This window comes from Strix aluco, chromosome 16 (assembly GCF_031877795.1).
Source record: "Strix aluco isolate bStrAlu1 chromosome 16, bStrAlu1.hap1, whole genome shotgun sequence".
Lineage (NCBI taxonomy): Eukaryota > Metazoa > Chordata > Aves > Strigiformes > Strigidae > Strix > Strix aluco.
Genome location: NC_133946.1, coordinates 3,653,423 through 3,676,066, shown reverse-complemented (window position 1 = coordinate 3,676,066; position 22,644 = coordinate 3,653,423). Strand labels below are relative to the sequence as shown.

General features: G+C 37.2%; 1 protein-coding gene across 4 annotated transcripts in view; it reads left to right on the top strand.

Annotated features, from left to right (window-relative positions):
* Positions 1–22,644, top strand: part of QSER1 (glutamine and serine rich 1) — a 46,185-nt gene that overhangs the window by 6,828 nt on the left and 16,713 nt on the right. The window contains exons 2-5 of one of the 4 annotated variants that reach the window (XM_074841671.1): positions 10,519–10,631; positions 11,915–12,079; positions 15,409–19,119; positions 21,915–22,210. In XM_074841671.1, coding sequence (XP_074697772.1) covers positions 10,519–10,631; positions 11,915–12,079; positions 15,409–19,119; positions 21,915–22,210 — 4,285 coding nt within the window. Of the gene's footprint in view, positions 1–10,518; positions 10,632–11,914; positions 12,080–13,220; positions 13,347–15,408; positions 19,120–21,914; positions 22,211–22,644 lie in introns of those variants that run through there. The other 3 variants (XM_074841673.1, XM_074841672.1, XM_074841674.1) reach the window with 3 other exon arrangements.

Below are 22,644 nucleotides of genomic sequence, written 5' to 3'. Positions count from 1 at the left end.
TTTTATTGGAGATAGCCCTCTTTTTCACCTGGTAGTGTTGTGTGAGAAGAGTTTGAGGGCTCTAGCCCTTCGTTTAGCGTTTCCAGATGTCTGGCAACTTGTTTTGAAAGCTTTTGGACATCCAGAACATGCCAGACAAATGGCCACTGCGCCTGCGTGGCGTGTGTGCAATCGGGCTGGTGTTTCATGGCGATACTGAATGTACCAGCGTGTGCTGCACGTTCCATGTTGCACTTTTCTGACCAGGAAATCCCTTTCAGAAATACGCAACTTAGTGTTTCACACCACATCCTGTTTACTTTCTCTCTTCTTCGTGTCAAAAATTCCAGTGCTAGACAGTGAATAATCTTTCAATTCCTATGTTCCTCCCATTTCATTATTCTCTACCAAGTCTGCCAAGGATAGGATTTCTAATAGGTTTTTCTTGATTGTGAACATTTGCTCATTTGCTACACAGTGATCCTAGAAAACTAACTCCTTAGGACTCTCAACAGTAACCACTTGTTAACTACCTTCAGTTGTTGCTGGAACTGGTGACCTGGAGGTTACCAGTGCTCAGTGCCACTGAAGAGAGCTGGGATTTTCTTCTCTTCCCCTTCAAAAAACCTCCTTTTTGTTATTAATTTTAAAAAGGAATCCAGGTTTTTCACCAATTAAAGGAATTTTTTAGTTTGTGTGTTTGTGTACCGTTTTGATCTTGATACTTGTTTTTGTTTAGACATCTGCTTGAGTATCAGGAAATCTTAAATCGATACCTAGGGCATATTTAAGGAATTTGTTTTACATAGTGAAGTTTTCCCCATGTCAAAATAAATGCCATGTAGCTAAAACTATTTTTCCACAGTTTGGAACAGTGCATGTTTTCTAGTTGAAGCATTCAGAAGCAACTGAGTTCATATGGTATTTTCAGCTAAATAGTAACTAGTGACAATGTGGTAGCCAGGGTCCTCTTTGCAAGGTTAGAAATGTAATTTTAAATCAGTTTTAGGATGAAGAGAGCACTGATGAAGAGTTGTAAGAGCTAAAATCAAGGACTATGCTAATTTTGCTTATAAAATTAGGTAGTAACGCCCTACGCCCTTTATGCTCCCTTTAATCAAAAGGACTCTTGCTGCTGCATTTTACAATGAGTTTTGTTAATATGTTAGATCTTTCCTGGGCACACCTACTAAATTGGGATAGAAGTGGTGTTAGTCATAGCGGTGCCTCTTTATTGCATTTTAAGGAGCTCATATGAGCTGCTTAGCCCTTGTAGTGTGTTGTGGGATGGGGAAAACTCTGTGCTTGACATGTAGGTGTGCTGGAAGGCTTAGAGCCTCTTAATGGCCTTGAATTGTAGGCTGTATGGATGACCAAGGATGTAAGGTCTCTGGTCTCAGATGTAGGCAGCGAGTAGATGCCTTGATTCTGTGCAAGTTTGGTAACTTGTGAGCCATGAAGCCACTGATCTTCACAGCGGTTCAGTATGTTGTGTACTGAGCTCTTAGAAATTTTAACTTCACTAAACCTTGAGAAACTGGCTTTGATTTCAGTACTGAGTGTTTGAAACTCGATTGTGAGGGCTGTAAATCTGAGTGGGTTAGTGTTTGTGCCTTAGTTTCCCTAGATTGAAGCAGAAGATATTTTATGGGTCATGGAACTGTAAAGTGCTTGGAGATTTGGTGTTGAAAAGCGGTGTTGCTTAAAATGGCACTCTTGGTCAATAGGACATGCGCATTTGCACCTCTTGACTCTCTTTTGTGATGAATATCTCTACTTCAGCATCGTCTTTTCCACATAATTGGAAAATAAAGGGCTTATTAAGAAACGGGATATCAAGCATTTCTTTAGTAGCCCAAAGGTGATACTCAAGCTTGCCACAAAATATGACGCTGTAGTAACTGGGGGAGGATAAGGGTTGAGAAGCATTTCAATAGCTGAAATGAATTGTATTTTTAATAAGACACTGATGTGGCTAAGCCACATCTTGAGATAATGCTCTACTGATTTTTATATTTTGAAATAAAATTTTGTTATTAAAAATAATGAAATCTTTTTGTGTGTATCTTAGCCAACTGTAATAGAAGATTAGGCTGTGTGCTCAACCATTAATACTGTGATGATCTTGAGAAGAGTTTCAAATGTCTGTGCTTTTGCCAGTAGAGTAGCATCACGTACTGGAGAAAAAGTGCTAGGTTTCCGTTACTGTTTATTGCAAAAATATTTTGAAATGTGAGTAAAGCTCCACAGGAGAGAAGTATTACTAATTAAAAAAACACAGCTATTATCTCTATGCTGGGTAAAGAGAAATTTCTTTCATAAAAAGGTAAGAGAAGAGGATAAATAAATGTAGTGACAAAATAATCCAGTGCCTCAAAGGACGAGAAAAGATTTGCAGTTCTTTCCATGGTGTAAGCTACACAGACCATAGTGGGTACTCGTTTTTCTGCAGGAAGCAGTAGAGTAGAAGCTGTCAGGGAAGATATGTGAAGGCGCAAAACATTGCTTGGCAAACAAATGACTTAAAATTTTTTGTGGCACTTCATTATAATATAAATTGGGTGGTGAATGTGGGCATATCAGTGTCTGTTTAGATGCAGGGAGTGATGATACTGAGTTAATAAAGACATCAAAGTTAGGCTTCAGTATTCAGAGCAGGAACATTGAATGCTCTCCTCCAGACCTTGAAATCTTAAAAAGTGCATCAGGAGCTCAAAACTGGCATTGTTGTAGAACAGTTTAGGCAGGCTGTAGCCCCGAAAAGGGGGCGGGGGGAGTTGATAAGCTGTAAAAAGCTTCTTAACTAATACAGTGCTCTATGGTCAGTTTTATTTGCAATGTTCAGATCTAAACATGGTTGGCATTTTTTCCTGTGGATTTTTTGTGTAATCGATTTTAATGAATTCCTCAAAAATTCCAGGTATGACACAGAGGGTTTTCCAACAGAAACCTGCCTTGGTGCTGCCAGCCCCCCTTGCCTTACGGGGTAACGGCCAGTGGGGCTGCTGTGGCCAGGCAGTCACCTCAGTTCTGCAGCCCTGCTTCTGGGCATGTGGGCAGGGCCTGAAAGCTCTGGATGCTCTTCTGGGTTCCTGCTAGCAAGGAACTAGAAGTTCCTTGGACTTTCTCATTAAAGGAATTTGAAGTAGTTCGTATTTAGAATTTTAATTCTAAATTTAAAATACCTTCATCCTTTTTTGCCCTTCATAGTGCATCAGATTTTTGTGAGCTGCAGAATTTCTTTTAGAAAGTTGCTTTGGTTAGGTTGCTGAGAATTTTTGTCAAAGCCAAGAGAAGCGGTAGCGTTATTTGCCAGTTCTGATTTAAAAAAAAAAAAAGATGACTTTGTTAAATATACTGCATTTCAACTGTAGATAACCTCATCAAAAAGGTAATTTAGGTTGTATACCTTAAAAAATAAGAACATAGTTTGCCCAGTTCCTCCATAGTAACGGAAGCTGAAGTTTATAAATAATTCATTTCTATCTGAATATTAGTTTTCACATACATAGTTTCAAGACATAGTTTAACTGATTTTTATGAAAACGGAATTATAATTGTTATTAAGAACTCCACAGGTTACTTAATCAGACAAGCCAGCACTTGCATTCAGGTATTGAAGTACCAGTAAGACTATTTTGGCTTTCCTGAAGCAGTTCTGGCTTTTTTATTTTTGAAAGGATCAAGCATAAAGAGTTCGGGCACATTAACATGGGAACAAAAGGGAGATGGACTTTTTTGGCCATAAAATATTTTTCTTCGCTTAAGATACGACATGTATTCAGGTACAGAATCACAGGAAAAGCATGAACTTTTGCTCATTCAGGCAATTCCCTGCATGTAATTTTCTAACTCAAAATCTATTTCTTAGAAGCTGCTATCTCAGCTCTGAGAAAGCAAGGAAGTAATGAGCATTTCCTCTTGTAAGTACCTCGAGGCAGTCTTCAGTCCACGTTGTGGAGGTCTCAGCCACGCTCTTGGTGGCTCTGCATATGAATTGAAGTGGGAAATTAACATTATAACTACATCTCTAATGAAAGAGGAAGGGTGATTGCCTCTGGTATGTTATGATTTGATATATTCTATATTGAATATGTAGTCTGTATTTACATTAAAATGGAAGAATGTGACATAGTTGAGATTGTTGATAAAATACTACTCTACTGTGTTTTACTGAAATACAATAGTACTGGAGTCTGATTCTGTATTTTCCATATTTCTAAAAGTCATCTTCTACCTTGGAGAATAATATTATTAGATAGTTAGTAATGCTTTAAAATAGTGACACCTATTTATTTTTTATGTGGTAATTCAAAAACGGGCTGGGCAAATGCTAAAGATGTATGCTGTTCCTAAAGCAATGTTCTACATACCTTTTAAGATGTATTAATTTTAGAGATGCTTTTCTTTTAGTTTCTCAGTGGTGGACTTTATTTGTCAAGTAGCAGATTATTTTTTTTCTTTTGTCTCATGGATACCCAATTGTTCTAGACTGTTAAATATTCTTTCACTTTGTGCAAATGTTGGTTGAATCTTCAAATGTTAAGGATTGTCCTGTCTTGTATCATCTAATGAGAGGATCAGGGGAATTAGATACAGGGAGTAGGCTGGCTTCTGTTTTTTCCTGCTGACAACATTTGCAAGCTTTGAAGCAATTTTGGTTTTGCAGTGTCTTTTTTTTTTTTTTTTTTTAGTATGCCTGAGACTGGGAAATAGAGGTGAAAAATCACATTGTATACATTTCTAAATAAATATTTTGCACTGAAATGAGTCTCTGGACTGAGCAGGAGTTTGTTTTTCTTTGTTTTCCATTGGAGTTAATTTCTGAAACATTCTCTGTTGTGTGTTTGGGCTTGCTTTTAAACTTCCAGAAGTGTGTTGGCCTGTCCACTGAACAGAAGTGATTTGATGTTGTTAATAGTATTAAACTCATTTAAGTACCAACTTTCTTTCTAGGCAAATCTCTCTTGTCTTTTATGATTCTGGTTTCTTAGTCATTGCTTTCTTAAAATGCAAGATCAAACCCATTTTTGGATTAAATATACCTGTAACATTGCTTTTAAATTTCATTTAGATTCTGAGCTGCAGCTAAACCCTAGATGCCAAATTACATTCTAGTTAGACTGTAGCAAACGGCGGTGAACTCCGTTGCTGTTAGAAGGGGCAGCTAAAGCGCATGCTGGCTGAAAGGCCACTTACCCTCCATTTCATCTGTATTAAATTGAAGCAGTGTTTCCAAGTAATATTCTCACATTCTGTCTCCATGGGATGCTGTGAATAAAGGCAAAGTCGTAAAGATAAATATTTCAGCAAAATATTAACTATTGTATCTAATATTAAAACAATTATAAGTATGAACCTGCCAACAGAAAATGCAAGCTGGAGCTGTATTTTACATGTTTAAAATCAAATATAGTGCACAAAAAGAGATGTAAGCTGCATATCAGTTTATATATTTTATATTTAGAACAGTATTTTTAGTATTTAGAAATGCATTTGTCATTTTTGTGGTGTTTGGATCTTAAGCAGCTTTGCTTTCAGCCTCTGACTGGAACTTGCTATTGCATAGCTAAGGAGCTGGTTGAAGAGAGACTCCTTGCCAAGTGTCTGAGCTTTGGGGTACAGGGGGAAATTGGGGTATTACTTCCCTTATTTCACATATATCTCAAGTCAGATAAAACACAAAGTGTGAGTTTTAAGGTATTTCGTTGTCAGTATGAGGCTATCGCTGTATTTTTAATCTCCTTTTTCGGTGATTTCTTTAGGAATGGACCATATGCCCGGTCGTCTTCCCTCAGGAGCCAAGAAGCTCCTCTTGTTTTCAGTAAGGTCAGACAGGCTGCCCAAAGATGAAATCACATTGTTTCCCTCATCTGCCTCAAATCTGATCACTTGTATGGTGCGTGTTGGGTTGCTGCCTTTTGGTTGGGTTTGGCTGTTCTGGACCTCAGACCTGCTACCGTGCACAGGAGCCCGAGGTCGGGGTGCTGAGGCTTCCCCTCTCGGGGCAGTGGGAGCACGGGGCCTTCTCAGTTCTCCTGCAGTCAGGAGTTTCCTGTGCAACTACTTGTCTTGCAGGTGTCCGGTTTCACTTTGAGCGCTGCCTGCACTATTTGAATGCTTTGAAAACGCTCTGTGATTTAATGTGTCTTTTCAGCAATTTTCCTTTATAGCAGAGGCAGAAGTTACGAGTGCTTAAGAACAAAAGAACAAGGTATTGCACCCAGAAGTATCCTTTGCTGCTTAAAAGTCCAGGTCTGTTTTTCATGTAGGCATTATAGGCTTCCCTAGAGCTTGAATAGTTGCTGTTACTACACTTAAAAAACAAAACACCTTAGAAATTGCTACGGTCTAATGAAAATTGATCTAGAAAATAAAGTAGAAAGATGAAAATGTCCTCTTTCCATGTAATCATACTTTGGTATCAAATAAACTAAGATACTTGTTTAAAGTGGTTTTGTTTCTGTATTTCATTCTGTATGTATGCCTAGGAGAGCAAGGTTATTTGAAGAAAATGAGAGAATTAAAGTGCTTACTTGTATGTCCAGTGCTTATTGCAACTAAATTTTGTTTCCTTTTAAAAGTGATGCTTCCATTTGAGTTTGAAATTAAGAAACGCATCTATCAGTTGTGTAAAGTGTAAACCAGATAATTGTGTTGGCAAAGCGAGGAGGGTGGCAAGTGCGTTGTAACCCAATAACCTTTTGCAGTTGGAGACTTAAATTCGTATGAAACTATTAGATTGAAAAATGTTGTGGAAATAAAGTATCGTAAGACTAGCAATATAAACAGGTATTTGAAGAGTTGATTCAGGAATGACTTCATATGGGCTAACAAAAAGGAGTTGTAAATCAGGGTTGAAGTATTTTAGTAACAATTAAGTGCAAAGACTATAAATTTTCTTCCAGAAATTTTTCTGGAGAGGTAATATTCTATTAGCTCAACTGATGTAGCTGAAAAAAGCAGATAAATATTTGAGTCATTTTACATTCATTGTCATAAGGATTTTTTTGATAGCATCATTGCAGCAGTGCCAAATAATGATGAGTCTTTATAGGACATCTTTAAAATATTATATTAAAAATCAAATGGACCTTTTTAATGAAAAATACTTCAGGGGGAACTCTTCCAAATTTGTATGTCAAATTTGTGTTACTTTCTAGCAGTAATGCTCCATTTTGCAGTTAACTATGCCAGCAGAAGTGAGAAATCAGTATGATATATCAGTGATAAGGGGGAAATGTTTTTGGAACACTATATAGCAACTAATGGTAACAAATAACAAAGTACCAAGTAATGGGAATGTGTTTCTTCAGTAACTAATCCGACATTTCAGTACAAGTGAGAACTCCTGTGGAATTTTAACAAACTTCGAAACCAGAGTACAAAAGGCTAGGTAGCCATAATGTTATTTGCTGCGCTTAGCATATTTTTGATATGCGAATTACATGCTATATAAGTTCATCTCTTTAAAAGCTACATTTTATAAAAAGAAACCCTAAGGCAGTAATCTTCTTTCAGATTGCTGTGCTTGTGTTTAGGATAAGCTTATGTAAACTGAAGGCATATATGCAGGGTTTTTGAGATAAGAATCTACATTCCAGCAACTAGTAATTATACAATAAACAATTAACTGTTCTAATAAATACTCTGTTTTTATTGAAAGACAGATTCATTTTTGAGGTTGCGGTTGCATTAACTATGACCTGGGAGTTTGTATTAATAAAAAAAAAAAGGCATTATATACTTTGAGTGTTCTTACGATGCTCATAATTACTAGAATTTTGAGATTCTAATTAACAAGGTTTTTGAGCTACTAAGTCTAAAGGTTATTTTGTATCCCATTGTTAATTCCAGAGTCCTCTGTGTTACAGAGTCTTTGCCTAAATTTCTTTTACAAGTTGCTTTTATCATTCAGAGCATTCTGCTTCAGGTCTACAAGCTTGTGTGTTAGGCTGTCTTGTAGTATTTGCATATACTGTACCCTTCCTTTAGAAAAAAGGTGTTTATTGCAAGGCAGTGAAGAGGGGGAAATGATCACAATCTCCACTAAACAACCAGAATATGTAGAAATTTCAAATTAAAAAAAACTGCAAACCACCAGCAAACTAATTTTTCAATTTCCCAAATTTTCAGGTAGTTAAAGTTCATCCCCTTTTTGCTCATGACCTTTTGCTATTACGGTGTAAGAGGAGGAATGACGCAGTATTATTTCATGTAATCTGTACCGGTTTTTGCGGGTCTCGCCTCATCTGGAAAGATTTTTACTACAAAGTGTAGGCCTGCTTGCCTAGAACACCACTACAACACCAAATCTCGGCCTGAAAATACCTGAAATGAGAAAAGGAAGGTGTTCCTCTGTATGAGCGATATAGGTAGTATGACTTCATAGTCTGCCTTTTAAACGTGTATGAAAGAAAAGTCAGCATCGCATACTTTTATATAGGTAAATGCTTTAAGAAAACTTGAAATTAAAACTAAGTAAAAGCTATTACACATGGAAGGTTTCACAAGATCAGCACTTGTGTTAGTGAAGATAATTCTTGCTAACAATGCATGAACTACCATGGAGTTCAATTTAGAAACTTATTTCCTCACATAGCACGTTTTTATTTTTAAAAAATCTGAAGAAAACATGTCCTAAGTTTTGTGTTTTTCTAGCTATGGAATTCTGTTCAGAAAACCCAAACCACCTTAACTTTAATATTTGTCTTGTAAAAATATTTGCATTTAAATTGGCTTTATTACACGCATAGTGTTTTATGTGCTGAACCTATTGTAATTTTTTTTGTTTGGCAATATTAAAATTTTTTAATGCTGTAAAGCAAAAAATAACCTACAGTGTTATTTTACCTACATCATGCCTGCCAATTGTCCATAGTAATTATGCAGATAATTAGATTTCAGTCAGCTTATAACAGAAATCAGTTGCTGATACATAGTGTTGAACTGTGCAAAGATCTATCCTCTACAACATAAGCACATCGGTGTGCTGACTCTGAATTGAGGTTTGGCAATTCTCTAAATGGTAATTATTGCTGTGAAAGGTGTTAAAAGTGCTAGACAGTGAGTGCAACTGAGAAAAGCAGTAGCTGAGGTTCTTGTTTTTTTCAAAGGATTTTAGTTCATTCTTTAGGCTTGTGCCTTAGTCTGGCACGCTGACTATAGGAGCATTGTATGCTATAAGCACCTGAAATGAAAAATGTATCCCCTGTTAGTGCATCTCAGGCACAGAAGTTAGTCTAGGACCCTAAAATGTTGTCTCCCTTCCAGACAGGCTCTTGCTGTTCATATTGTGTGAAGGTCGCAGTGCTCTTACAGGCTCATCAGATCTCCACTGCCTCCTCTTGTTGTCTTAATGAAAATGAACCAAATCCAGTGGTGTTGCCAATTTGTACATTATGTGGTGACTTCTATAAAAGTTTCCCATGATGTCATGATTCCTGGCATCAAGTGTTCAATTTTTCCCTTATACTGCCCCCTCATCCCAGGGGATGAAAGAGGATAAGGGAAGTCTCCCTTACAGCAGTCAGCAGGGAGGGCTGTGGGTTTCGCCATTGGGGTTTTTTGGCATCTGTTTACAATTTAATTTTTATTTTAAAGCAATCTCACGTGCACTGGAATAAGTAGCAGTTACCTATAAACATCCAAAAGACAAAAAGAGAAGATAAATGGTTACTTGGGCATGCTGGCTTTCATTTTTTCCATTTGACAGGTGCTGTACAGAGCTGAATCTGTGGAAGCTTAAAAGCTTTGGGATTTTGCTCTGCCTTCCCCCTCCTTTTTCTGCCTTTTAAGTTAGAAATCATTAACACTCTTGGCAGGTTCCTAATGTTGTTTGATGTTTAGATCGCATTTTTTTATTTTCTGCATTACTGCTTTTGCATGGGCTCAGACACTGTATATTTTCAGTTTGCTTCCACTAAGCCTGATTAAAACATCATGTTAATTTAGATGACTCATTTCAAAATAGTAAATAAAAACTGTGGATCATTAACTTATATTAAATGCTTGGAGGTCTGAAGACTGAGATTTGTCACTTGCTAGCGCTTCCGCTGTTGATTTTGTTAAAATCGCACCAAAATTAACAAAATCTTTAAAAAAACCTGTTGTTCCCGCAGCTTCCTAGTCATTCCAGCTTTTGTATTAAATGTGGTCCTGTAAGTTTTAATGGAATCAGAGATTACAATGTTAAAGCGGGCATGTATTTGTAGTCACCTGCTTTGTAAATCATTACAAAAACTGTCTATCCAGTGTTTCTTCTGTCCTTCTGACCTAGTCCTTTGTAGACTTTTTCATGATCAACTTGGATTTTTGCAAGGTCTTTTTTTTTCCCCCCATTGGTTGGTTAGGTTTTGTAGCACTTTTTTTATCTGCTTAACATTTTTAATGATGTCCTAGCACAAGCACATCTGTCAGATCTTGGGTTTGTGTTTTCTTTCATTTCTGCCATTTTTTGGCTTGTGGTTGGGATTTCATAGTTGCACTTTGTTTCTATAGCTGTATATTTTTGTTAATAATGTTTAATTTCTTCCTTAGCTTAAGCTATGGAGGAGGACATTCATCACATTCAGAAACAGATCTTCTTCACAGACAGACATACACAGCTTCTCATCAGCTTCCTGGATACTCTACTACACACCATCCTACTGGTAACTGTCCATATCATGAGATTACAGCTTAAATAGCTAAAGAAAAAAAACCAAACCTGTTATGTAATTTAGATTCAAGTTGATTAATTTTATAATCAGAGGGAGTTTGTTATGCAGGTGGTGGCAAGTGGTATTGGAAAAGCTGAGTTTGTAGTTGAAAGTTAACAGTTGTTAGCTTTTATCAAAATGTCTTAAGTGGAAAGGAAAATAGAAGAGGGGGGCTCATACTTAGTTACTTATTGTTGGTTTTTAAAGAAATTGCATTTATTCTTTAAAATACAGCTTTTCAGAATTTGGCCTATGCATAAGGGCCAAATGTTAAGTATGCCTCAAAGCCAGCTGCAGAAATCATGCCAATTCTTTTAGACTAAAGCACATAGCAAAACTAATGCAAGTTGGAACACGCTGTTGCTAGTACTTACATGTGCAAGCTAAGATGCAGTGCAGGGGGAAAAGTTAAAATTTACTTTAAATATAGTAGCAGGTTAGGCTGTGTTACATCTGTATCGGGATCTGACTGTGATCCTGATGATAGCCTGTCTCCATGTCAGGAGAAGATAGGGCATGACCTCTTCATGCTCCCTTTGCAACCCAGTTTTTAAGGAAAGATATTTGAGCTCATGTGCTGGCTGGAATCTGCAGCCTCTTGGCCAGGTGCTCGATCAGAACGGTAGAGGATCAGAACTGCAGGGAATGTTTCAGGGTGCAGACCCTGCAGTCTTGATACAATCTCAGTTACTCAAAACTCTGGATCTCTACAGTGCTTCCCACTGAGTCCCCTGCCATTGAAAGGTGTGAGCAAGAGGGAACACACAAAGGTGTTTGTTGAAACAGGGAATGTAACCAAAACCCCTTGTCTTGTGCCAGTCCTACAAAGAAGTCCAAACTGCTACAGACTGCCCAAAGGGGGAAAAGATTGATACAGAGAAATTGAACCCATTTCAGAAGGAATTCTGAATGTTTAAACAGTTCATGTTAAAAAACCGAAACACTGAATCTTCATATGAAGGGAGAATTTTATTGGTGTACCTAAATATTGTTTTTAAACATCATGTTTGATGTACATTTAATAGTAGATTTTAAAATGTATACTCAAGTTCCAGTTTACAGTGGCAACACTGAAACAGTAAACGCTGAAAAATCAATGTACTTTAATAATACTGCTAATGTTTCATAGGTTATTTTTAGTGAATTATGAATGCATATCCTTGTTATTTGATTGAGCTTCTTGTAAGTTCATCTGAATTGTCTGTTTTGTTCCATTTCCCTCCACCCTCATCTAGGTCTTTCAGGAATATTTGATACCAGTATGCACAGTGCTGGAAGTAACACTAAGGAAACTTCTTCAGTTATGAATTTTCTCTCTGCTATTGAGTCTCGTACTGCTCAGGCAGTCTCTTCAGGATCTACCCTTTTACCACAATTCAGGGCTCCTTCCTGGCAGACAGGTGAAAAATTTCTCTTGAAATTAAATTTTGTCATGATTATGTTGAATGTTTGGGAGAATTTGAAACAAAAATATCCTCACTAACTGAAAAGGCTACATATTTTCTACCTCTTTCCATCTTGATATTTAAAAATCTCAAAATCAATGAAACTGTATTAGCAGAAGAATTATGTTAGAAGATGAATTATATGAGCAGAAGTTCTAATTGTTTAGAAGAAATTTAGATGTATCAGATATAATTTTGTCTAATAAGTCAAATCTATTCTCCAGCTTTGGAATTAGTCTCACTAACACCATAAGCATATTCAGGTAGACTACCTGTACACCCTAGCAGATCTTTCATTCTCAAACTCTGTTCCCTGTCATAGTTCTTCTGTGATATTACTACTAAAAGTCTATGGATAACTTTATCCCCTTTGTACACAGAAGTAATGAGCAAGGCATTCTCAAAAAGAAGGTCTGAGGTGCATGTTGCATAGAAATAAGTGAACTAATTTACAAATAAACAAACGTGCTGTCTTTTCTGGCAGACTGACTGCCTTCTGTAAACCTCCCCCATCTGTCAAGCCTTCTGTGCAGAGCAGGAAACTTTGCATATTTTGAGCTTGCTATGGACAGCCACACCAAGATAAGTGTTGCTACTGCATCTGCGGGTAGCTTCAAGTTATGGTTAATTTTATGTAGTGATTATGCAGCTGTGCAGTGAATCAGATCTATTCACTGATGTGACAGAAAACGTTTGGGTGGTTATTTTTTCCTTTGGTGGATGATTTTCCACTGTATTGACAAGCTGATCTGTGTCTCAGTGCAGCTGTATGATCGCTGGTTCTGATTTAGGGAGGAGGTGTAAGGTAGGAAGAGGGAAGAGTTGAACAATTGTTGTGTTGACAGTTTGCACTTGGTCTGTTAAGTGTAATGTGCAGCTGCATTCCGTGAAGAGCTACTCAAAGGAGTTGAGAAGAGAGCGTGTGGCTTCTTATTCACCATGAACAGAAGCAGATATGTGGGAGCACAGATGAAGATACACACTGTTAGTCTGTCAAAAAATCTTAATATAAGTCAGTGGTGTTTAGAGTTGTGATTGACCCATCCTCGCATCAGATTGTCAGCTGGGAAGAAATCTTTTTTTCTCTTCGTCCTAGCATTTTCTCCATTGCAGCCTGCCTAACAGTGAATTGTGAAGAATGGGGAGACATGCTGTGGGTCGGGTTTGATGTTGATACCAGTGATTGAGAGACTTCTCAGTACTCATTACTAAGAACTCATCAGTAAGCCCATTTTCAATATTACCAGTTCTCTGAGCTTTCTGTTGTCCTTTAATACTTTTGCTGCTTTTCTGTATCCCTCAATCCTCCCAAGTGTCTTTTGAGAGCTTTGTCTTCTACAAACATTTTGATGAGGGAAAACAAGTTGTCTTTTCTCTTCAAGGTGAGCTTTCTTCAGAAGGGTTTTTTACTTTGTTTTTTTCTCCAACCCTGCAACTGCTGATTCTGGGGGGAAAAGAGGAACAGTGTGTTTGTTACATTGTCCTACCAAGTCTTCCTTTGATATGTGGGATATGTTTATAGGTGTTCTGATTTCTTAGGGTAGTGGGGGGTGTCTGTGCACATAACTTACTACCTTTGCTATACTTTTTGTCTGCTCCTCTACAAAAATAAAACCCAGCAGTTCTGCCATAATAGTGCTCCTATGACTGGCTCTTGTCTGATGTAAGGAATTACCTATGTAGTAGGAGGAGCTTTAATTTATGGCAGAGAAGGAAAAAATACAGGTTAGATGAGAAATTTAACATATGCAGTTAAAATAGGTATAAATTCTTCCTCTTTGATGCTCCCGGGGGCCCCTACCTTTGTCTTAGTGGTAGGGATCAGTAGCAGAGAACCCAGTTGTACATGATGTTGCAGTTTTTTAGGATAGGGGAAAAAAAAGCATTAAAACACTGCATATGCTTTCTTACTCAGAAAGACCTTATTGTTGACTAACAAGAAAAATACTTTGACATTCCTTCAGTATCACATCTCTTCATATCAGTTTGTCTTGAACTGAAAGGGAAAAACAAAGACTTTCTTTCGCAGCTTCATCTGAAACTTCCAAACCAGTTGTGTGATTAAGTTGCAATCACTTTAAGAGGACTTAATACATTTTAAAGTGAAAAATTATTTTTTTTTTTACTGAAGTATTTGTCTCAAAACAAGCTTTATTTACTGAGTTTTCTTATTTATTCTTAAATGATCCAAAGGTAAAAGCTGTTTTAAGTATCCAAGAAGAACTGAAAAAGATCAAATTATACCAGTGATTTTATTTTTTTCAGATTTGCCTACTGTTGTAAATTTCCCAGGGGAAATTGATTCCTTTACAGATTCCTTTACAAGAAGTTTAAGCCTCTCAGAATAAACTTACCTTCACTTTCATTCATAGACTTTGGAAATAGTACACAAACTTCACCAGTACCTGCAGGTTACAGAGTGAAAAAGCACTGAACATTATGGATCACTGCTGTAAGCCTCAAAGCTTGCAAGGGAATTTTACACTCCTATTTCAGTTGGAGTAGTATATTCTGTTGAGAAATCATGTTTAAGCCAGGATGTCATACCAATGTCCAGATGTGAATACGTAATATTATACCTTTCAGTTGGATAGTTGCTGTTGCTCTGTGCAGATAGTTGCTGTCTGTGGATATTTTGGACTCTCACTTTAGAAAGCATACAAATAATATTCTTTGTATTGAAAGTCAAAGCCCTCCTTTAAGAAACATACATTGCAAAGTGCGTAGGTCATTAGCTATTTCACTGTAAACTCTGCGATGTTTCACATAAAGTGAGTTATAAAAGTACTGGTGAGGGTAAATGCAGGAGATGGAATTGCTCCTTTAACTGTGTATGCGTTACAATTGGTAAGGTGTTATTTTGCCTTTTAACTGTATATTAAAGGTGTCCAGGGCTTTTGATCAGTTGCCCTCTACTATGAACTTCTTTCTAAACTGAAATAAAAACTAATAAAGAGCCTTCAGTTTCAAAGCAGAATAAATCTTGTACAATTTTTTTATCCACAATTTACATCTTAAGGGTATGAGTGTTTTCCCTCAGCAGTTTGCTGTAGGTATAGAATTTGGAATTCTTAAAAAAACCTGCACTTCCAGTTTGAAAATTACCCACAATAAGTACCTCCCTTTATATTTTTTTGTGAAAAGGATGGTGATTCTAAAGAAGGTTATATTGTAAATTCTGAAAGATCTTATAATTAAATGAATTCTAGAAAAGCAGTGTGTTGTAACTTGTAAATCTCCCTTATGCTCTTTTTCCCTTCTTGTTTTGTTTTTGTTTTCTCCAGGTATGCATTCCTCAACAGCCACCGAACTCTTTGTTACTGGAGCTTTGCCAACCTCTGGAACGTTTCCACCAACATCTGCTTTATCAGCATATCAGCATCCCAACACTTTCAGCAGTAGAAACTTTGCTACAACCCCTTCTCTTACTCTTCAAGATACTACCTTCAGTGCTACATCAAATGGTCTCTTAACTACTCATGATCCTTTATTACAGATTAAAACATCACAAGGCACTGTTCCAACTGCTTTGACATTTGATCGCCTAGGCAGTTCTGTTTTAAGTACCAGTATACCACCTCAGTCATCAACATACCGTTCTGCTCAAGAATCTGCACCCCATCTTTTGCAACCTCAATTTAGTTTGTTGCCTTCAACCCTTGGAGGAGCTCAGCAGGTTTCTCAGGCGTATAGCACATCTGTCTTTACTGGTTCCACTGCTTCTATTGATAGAGCACTTCAGCGAGAATGTAGTGTTATTAAACACCATCAGCGGCCTTCAAGTACTCAGTCTGTTCAGGCTCAACTGACTGTTTCACAGCATTCCTTACACAGCTATTTAACAAGTACAAGTGGAGTTAATTTTCAGGATACATCTAGGCACTCAGCATTATCCTGCAGTCCAGTTGGAGATGTTACTCAGGTGAGCAATGGAGGACCACAGCAGAAGACTTCTCAAGTCACAGTGGAACTTGCTCAGTCGTACACATCTGCAATCCCATCACCTGGTTTTCCATCTGCTTCCACAGCAAAAGTGAAAAACTGTTCCACAAAGCAGCCTCCAAGGTCAACGAAGACCCCCAAACCTCAAAGTGTAGCTCCCGCTGTGCAGACACAAAGCTATGCCAAAACTGCACAAAACCAGAGTTCTGTCATTACAGGCCAAGCACAGATCTATTCTACAGCACAGCTCCCAAGCCTCTTGTCAGTCAGCCAGTCCCAAAACTATGTATCATCACAGGCTCAGAATGTGCCACCTGTCAGTCACTCACAGGATTTCTCATCCAACAAGGTTGAGAAGCTGCCCTCACTGTATAAAACGTTGACTTTTTCTGGGCAATCGCAAACTATTACTTCTGATAGTCAAACTCTAAATTACTCCTCAGAGGAACAGGTGTTGACTTCCGTTCCAAATGAGAACTACTCTGGGCAAACGAGGGAACTTTCTTCAGTCAGCCAATCTCAGAGCTACTCTTCTAGTCACTCTCAGGGTTTATCTCCAGTTAGCCAATCCCAAGTTAGTTTTTCATCTCAATCACAAGTTTTATCAGCTGTTAGTCCTTCAGAAAGCTATTCTTCAGGGCAGTCTTTAACATTAACGTCACCTTCTCTTTCCTTTAATGCCTCTCCTCGGATACAAACTCTTCCAGCCTCAAGTCCTAATCAGAGCTATATTTCTTTACATTCTTCTCAGAACTCTCAGTCACAAGAATCCTCTTGTCCGCAGTCTCAAAAGTTTTTGCCGTCTGTCCAGTCTCCCCCTTTTGCATCCCCAGCTCATTCACAGACACTGCAGAACAACAGGCCTTCCTCGGAAACAAAGTCGTATGTTAAAAGGAAGTCTGACTCTAATGTGTATGCCTCATCAAAACAAGAGGAGGAATTATCAATGCAGGATATGCAGGCGTTGCAACAGCAAGCTACTCTTGAATCTTCCACTCAAAGGCTAGCCGATGAGGAAATCAGTGCTCAGGATGCATCCTATAGGGTCTCAAAAGCAGATGACAGATACTCTCAAAGTGTAATCAGAAGTAACTCTCGTCTTGAAGATCAGGTTGTTGGACTTACTCTTCAAGGAACAAAAAAAGATGAAAGAATGGTCCATTCTGTGGAACAGCTTTCCCAACATATTGGCCATATCACTAGTCTAAGCCATGATATAAAAAAGACAGCTAATTTAATGCAAACAACACAAGTAACTGTGAGTGCTAAAGAATTAAACCAGCAACATTCTCTTATGCATAAGGTACATGAAAGTAAAGCTCAAGAACAGCAAGGCCAAGTCATTAGTACACCATCACAGGTTCAACCTCACGCTTTAAGACATGGTCATCAGCTGTGTTTGCCCAGTGCACAGGTACTTCTGGAGTCAGCCTGTGACTTGCAGATTCTTCATCAGTCAATACTGCAGTCGGGTTTAGGACAAGCAAAGGCATCACCGCAAGTGCAAAGAATACAGAGTCCTCAACAGGTGACACATCCATTCCTTCAGATGGACGGTCATATTATTCAAAGTAATGGGGGTCATTCTCAGCAACAGCTTCATAGTCAGAATTCAGAAGTAATGAAAATGGACATTTCCGAGGCCTCAAAACCACTACAGCAACATTTGACAACAAAAGATCATTTTACTCAGACAAATCAACATGATTCAAAAAATCAGTTTGTTTCTCTTAGTTCAATATGTTTCCCAGAATCTATACTTCTCAGTGATGAGAGGAATATATTATCAAACGTAGATGACATCTTAGCAGCAACAGCAGCAGCCTGTGGAGTGACACCATCTGACTTTGCTAAATCAGCTGCTAATGAAGAGGATATCCAATCTGTTGAAAATAGTGAGGAGTCTAAAGCACAGTTCCGATCAATGGATGTAAGACATGTGTCTTCTGGTTTCAGTGCCTCACCTGCTGTAGTTGGAAAGCCAGCAAGCATAAGTAATATTTCTCTGAATGGAGGCCAAATTACTATAAATCTTACACCAGTGTCAACAATACAGGCAAAAACTGTGAACCTTGATCAACACCACATTGAAACTTCTGATCAAAATGTACCAACAAGAATGACGTCTCCCACCCTTGGCCCGGGTCAAGAAGAGCAAGAACAAGGGGCTGTTCCAGTTAAGAAACAATCTAGCATCAGTCATGAATCTGAAGAAGATAATGATGCTTCTGCTGATGGTACACTGAATGCAAGAGACACAGAATTTGTTTCAAGCGGTAAGAGTCTAAGTGAAGAAAGTGCCGCTTCAGAGAAGGATTTTAATATGGGTGGTGATGATGGTACAGTAACAGGTAACCAGTCAAAGGGTCCATTGCAGCCACTATCTGTACCCCAAAGTGGAGATGGAACCATTAGTAGAACTGAAGAAGAATGCCAAGATTTAACTCAAGGGAACCTTCAGAAGAAAAAAAGCAAAGGAAAAAGCCAAAACAAAAATGCTGCAGAAGATGACAGTGCAATTCAGAAACAGGTAAAAAGAAGTGGACAGTGTAAACGTCAAAATTCAAGAGGAAATGACTCATGTTTGACATATTCTTCTCCAGTTTCTGAAAGTTGTTATGATACTTACCAGCATCAGGAAAGAATGAGGCAAAAAATTAAAGAAGTTGAAGAAAAACAACCTGAAGTCAAAACAGGATTTATTGCATCTTTTTTAGACTTTCTAAAGTCTGGGCCTAGGCAACAGTTTTCGGCTCCAGCTGTACGAATGCCAAACAGGACTAGGCGACCAGTTACTCAAATAGTTCGTGCCCCTTGCCTACAGTCCTCTGCAAAGCCTCAGCCAGCAGCAGCAGCAGCACCTGTAGCTGCTGAGGTTAGTGGAGAAAGTCCAACCAAAAAAGTTGATGAAGAACTTAAGAAAAACTTAGAAACATTGCCTTCATTTTCTTCTGATGAAGATGATTCTGTGGGGGGTAACCATGATCTTCAGAAGAGCATCTGTACTGCATTGTCAGCCCTGGATGATACATCTGATAGAAAGAACAAATCAGGTAAAACAGTTACTACAAGTGCATATGTTGAAGGAGATTTCTGTAGCTGATGGGAAAAAACTAAAGAATAATTTTAGCTATCTTCAGTTCAGGTAAAAGGTTTGATTGGTTTTAATCACAGCCATAATTAAGAATTCGGTTCAAAAGGTGTGTTGATTGTGAACTAAACTAGTGTTTTCCACAATTAGAAAATATGTAGATAAACTTTTTCGTGCTACTTAAATAGGACTTCTCTAATGCCAAAAAGTTATTTTGGCCCAGAATTGAAATAATGTGTCCGTTTTTTTCTCTGGCTTAGAATACTAAGTATGATTTTCATCTGGAAACCTCAACAAACCATTGTGTCAGAGATTTTAGATCTATTTAAAAAAAAAAAAAATCAAGAGAATGTTAATAATTGCCATCAGCAGAGGTTAAGTTCTTCCTAGGTAGAGTTAAACATGCACTTTCTGTGATAAGAGTTGCACAGAATATGTTTACGAAAACAATTTTTGCACTTGTGAACTGGGCACTGGTTTGGCTAGTCTTGGCCAAGATGGGAGTAATTTGATTTCAGCCACATTAAGCAGGAGTGTTGTAGCTCCCTGTTGATACATTGCTAGCAAAAGAACAAAATCCGGGAAGGGTTGTTTCATGCAGGGAGGGGCAGGCAGCAACCACTGATCACGGTAGTATTTAGTTTTCCACACACTTTTCAGTTTCACTTGTATTACATCTATGCTGTACGTTGGTGTTCATAGCTTTTAACTGATGCTGCTTTGTTTTGAAGTATTTTCAACATACAGCATATTTTTGCCTAGATAGACCTTTTTAGTGAAGTCTCTTTCCTCTGGTAAACAATTAAAAACTATCCAGCCAATCGCATAACTGTACTAATTCAAGAGAAATACCATTACCTTCCAAAATAATCACAGGGAGAAAATGAAACATTTCTTAAACTCTTCTCAGGACCCACGACCCATAGGCTGATTCTTAGAATAGAATTAAGTATTTTTTCTTTTTTCAGATTAAAGGAGAGGGGGACATTTTTTCTCTCTAGAGGTGACATGATTTACTGAAAAACACATAGCGCAATTGAACTTAAATTGTAATAATCAGACCTAAAATACCAGAAAAAGATTGCAGAATACATGCTATAGTATTCATTGTTCATGGAAAGGCTGTTACAGAAGATGAAGTTCCTCGTGTGTCTTTCAGTTGAATATGTATTTTAAACAAGAAAGAAGTGACTTTTTTTTTCCTCAGAAAGCTAAAATGTGGACAGTGCCATGGTGTGAACTTCTTGCTGAAGCTTGTTAGTTTTAATAAGCCATGCTCTCTGTACAACTTCCTAAGGAAGTATTTCAGAGGTGTTTGTTGGGTGGGCATTTTCATTAGAGTTTTATTTGCAGTGATTTCTTTTACAATGTTATTGTATCTTCTTTATTATTCATAAGGATGTAATATTTATACCACCAATTTCTTGAATTCATCTTCCTGTTTTGTATACCAGACTGTACGTTACACAAGATGCTTAGTAATGAATTCTTTCTTGTTGGCGTTTTGCAGATTTTCTAGTAATTCCCTCTTCTGTCTGTTTTTGCACATAAGTATGGAAAGACAAATATTAAAACACAGTCTTTTGTTGATAGTATTAAGTAGTGTATGTAAGTTTATCTGCTGTACTGAAGAATGTGTAAATATACTTGGGGAACTAATAATGCTGTGTCTAATTAAAGCTGTCATAGCTTTCACTGAACAAAGAAATACAATATATTTGCAATAATGTCATATGATATATTCTGAAGAACGTATTTAATGATTTAGCAATTTTACTGAATTGATTTAATGAATCTTTATGTATCTGGTATAGCTTTTGTATCAACACATTAATTTGATATTTAAATAATAATTTTTAAAATAAGTTTTATTAAAATATATGTGATTATCTTCTATTTTTTCAAGTGAAAAAGTCAACAATTCACAGTGATTGTAACAAAAATGTAAAATGGTTAAGTTTTAAGCCAGTTTACTAAGTGATATTAGTAATTATGCTATAGCTAATATAACTTGATCTCTTTTAGATCAGCAAGTCAGTGTGAAAACTATTATGTATAAAAGAGTATAAAGTAATATCTAAAAAGGATTCTGATTTTTTTCAGGTGGGCAAGAATAATAATTTTGAAAGGTGGGAGTTTCCTTTGGCTCTTTGGCATAGAGGAGGAGAAGAATGTTCTTTCCCTTCTTTGTTTTGTATCATCATTTCTCATTGCTCACCTCTGTTAATATTAAAAATTATTAGGATATTGGCAAAGTTTTAATCTGGAACTTCTAGTTACGTTATCACAAGTTATAAACAATAAATGTCCAATAAATACAGCAAATGTTTTTTTATTTCATGTGTATTTCTCTTTCCTTAATCCAATTTTAAAATACTTATCAGCAGATTAGAAACAAGATTCAGTGTTGTAGCCTTTACTGTTGTATTTGCTTATTCACAAAAAGTGCAATAGTATTTCCTGTTGATCATGTCTGTAATTATCAAATTGTTTTCTAAAGCATGCATCTTTGTTATTTCTAGATGCTAACAGATGAAGCAGTTTAATACAGAGGTACACTAGCTACAGTATTTTGGTTTCATTTAGGTTTAGTTGTGGCCAATATAATGCTTCTATTTTAACTCTTAGAAAGGTGTTTTTCCTAGAATAGTTGTTTTTAATATGCGTTGTAACAGAAAAGAAGATAAATTAATCTTGTTCCCATTTTCTGTTGCTAATCCTTGATAATTTAACTAAAATTTGGATCTTTTTCTTCAGAAGCAGAAAAAGCGGCAGTTGTTACTGCTGCCACCACTGCCACTACTGCTGTAATAAAGCAGGAATCTCCACAGACAGCTGCTCCTGTAGTCAATGTGCAAGAGAAAATGAATGCAGCTGACCCCTTAAAAGTAGCTCAACAGGATGCTGTGACTTCAGACCAACTGGCAAAAATACAGGCCACTGTTGCAATAGAGGGATGTACTGATGAGGAGAATACGGACAGTGGAGGAGAGGGCATGTACAGAGAACGTGATGAATTTGTAGTGAAGATTGAAGATATAGAGACACTAAAGGTAGGCTGAATACTTGCTGTGGGGAAAAAAAAAAAAAGAAAAATCCTACATATGAATTTAGCTTCAAGTAACTACCAAAAGGGTAGAGGCTGCAGATTAGTTTTCTGTTTCTATTCTGATATTCCCTGACTGCTGCCAAGATATATGCCTTAAAGGTGTCTTTCTAGTGCAGGTTATGAATATGTTTTGTATGTACATGACCCATTTTATGTTACATACATAACAAAGTAAACCTATGTGCTGGTAACCTCTGTTAGAACTTGAAATTACCTTTTTTAATATTAAAAAGCAAAAATTTTTCCCAGGCTGTTGACTACCTTTTTTTTTTCCTTTTTTTTTTTTAAGATAGTAGTAGGCTTTCAAGTGTAAGGTTGAGGAAATGGCTTGGGCTTTTGCAAAAGATCTTGGACTCGTCTTTTTTATTTTTTGGAAGA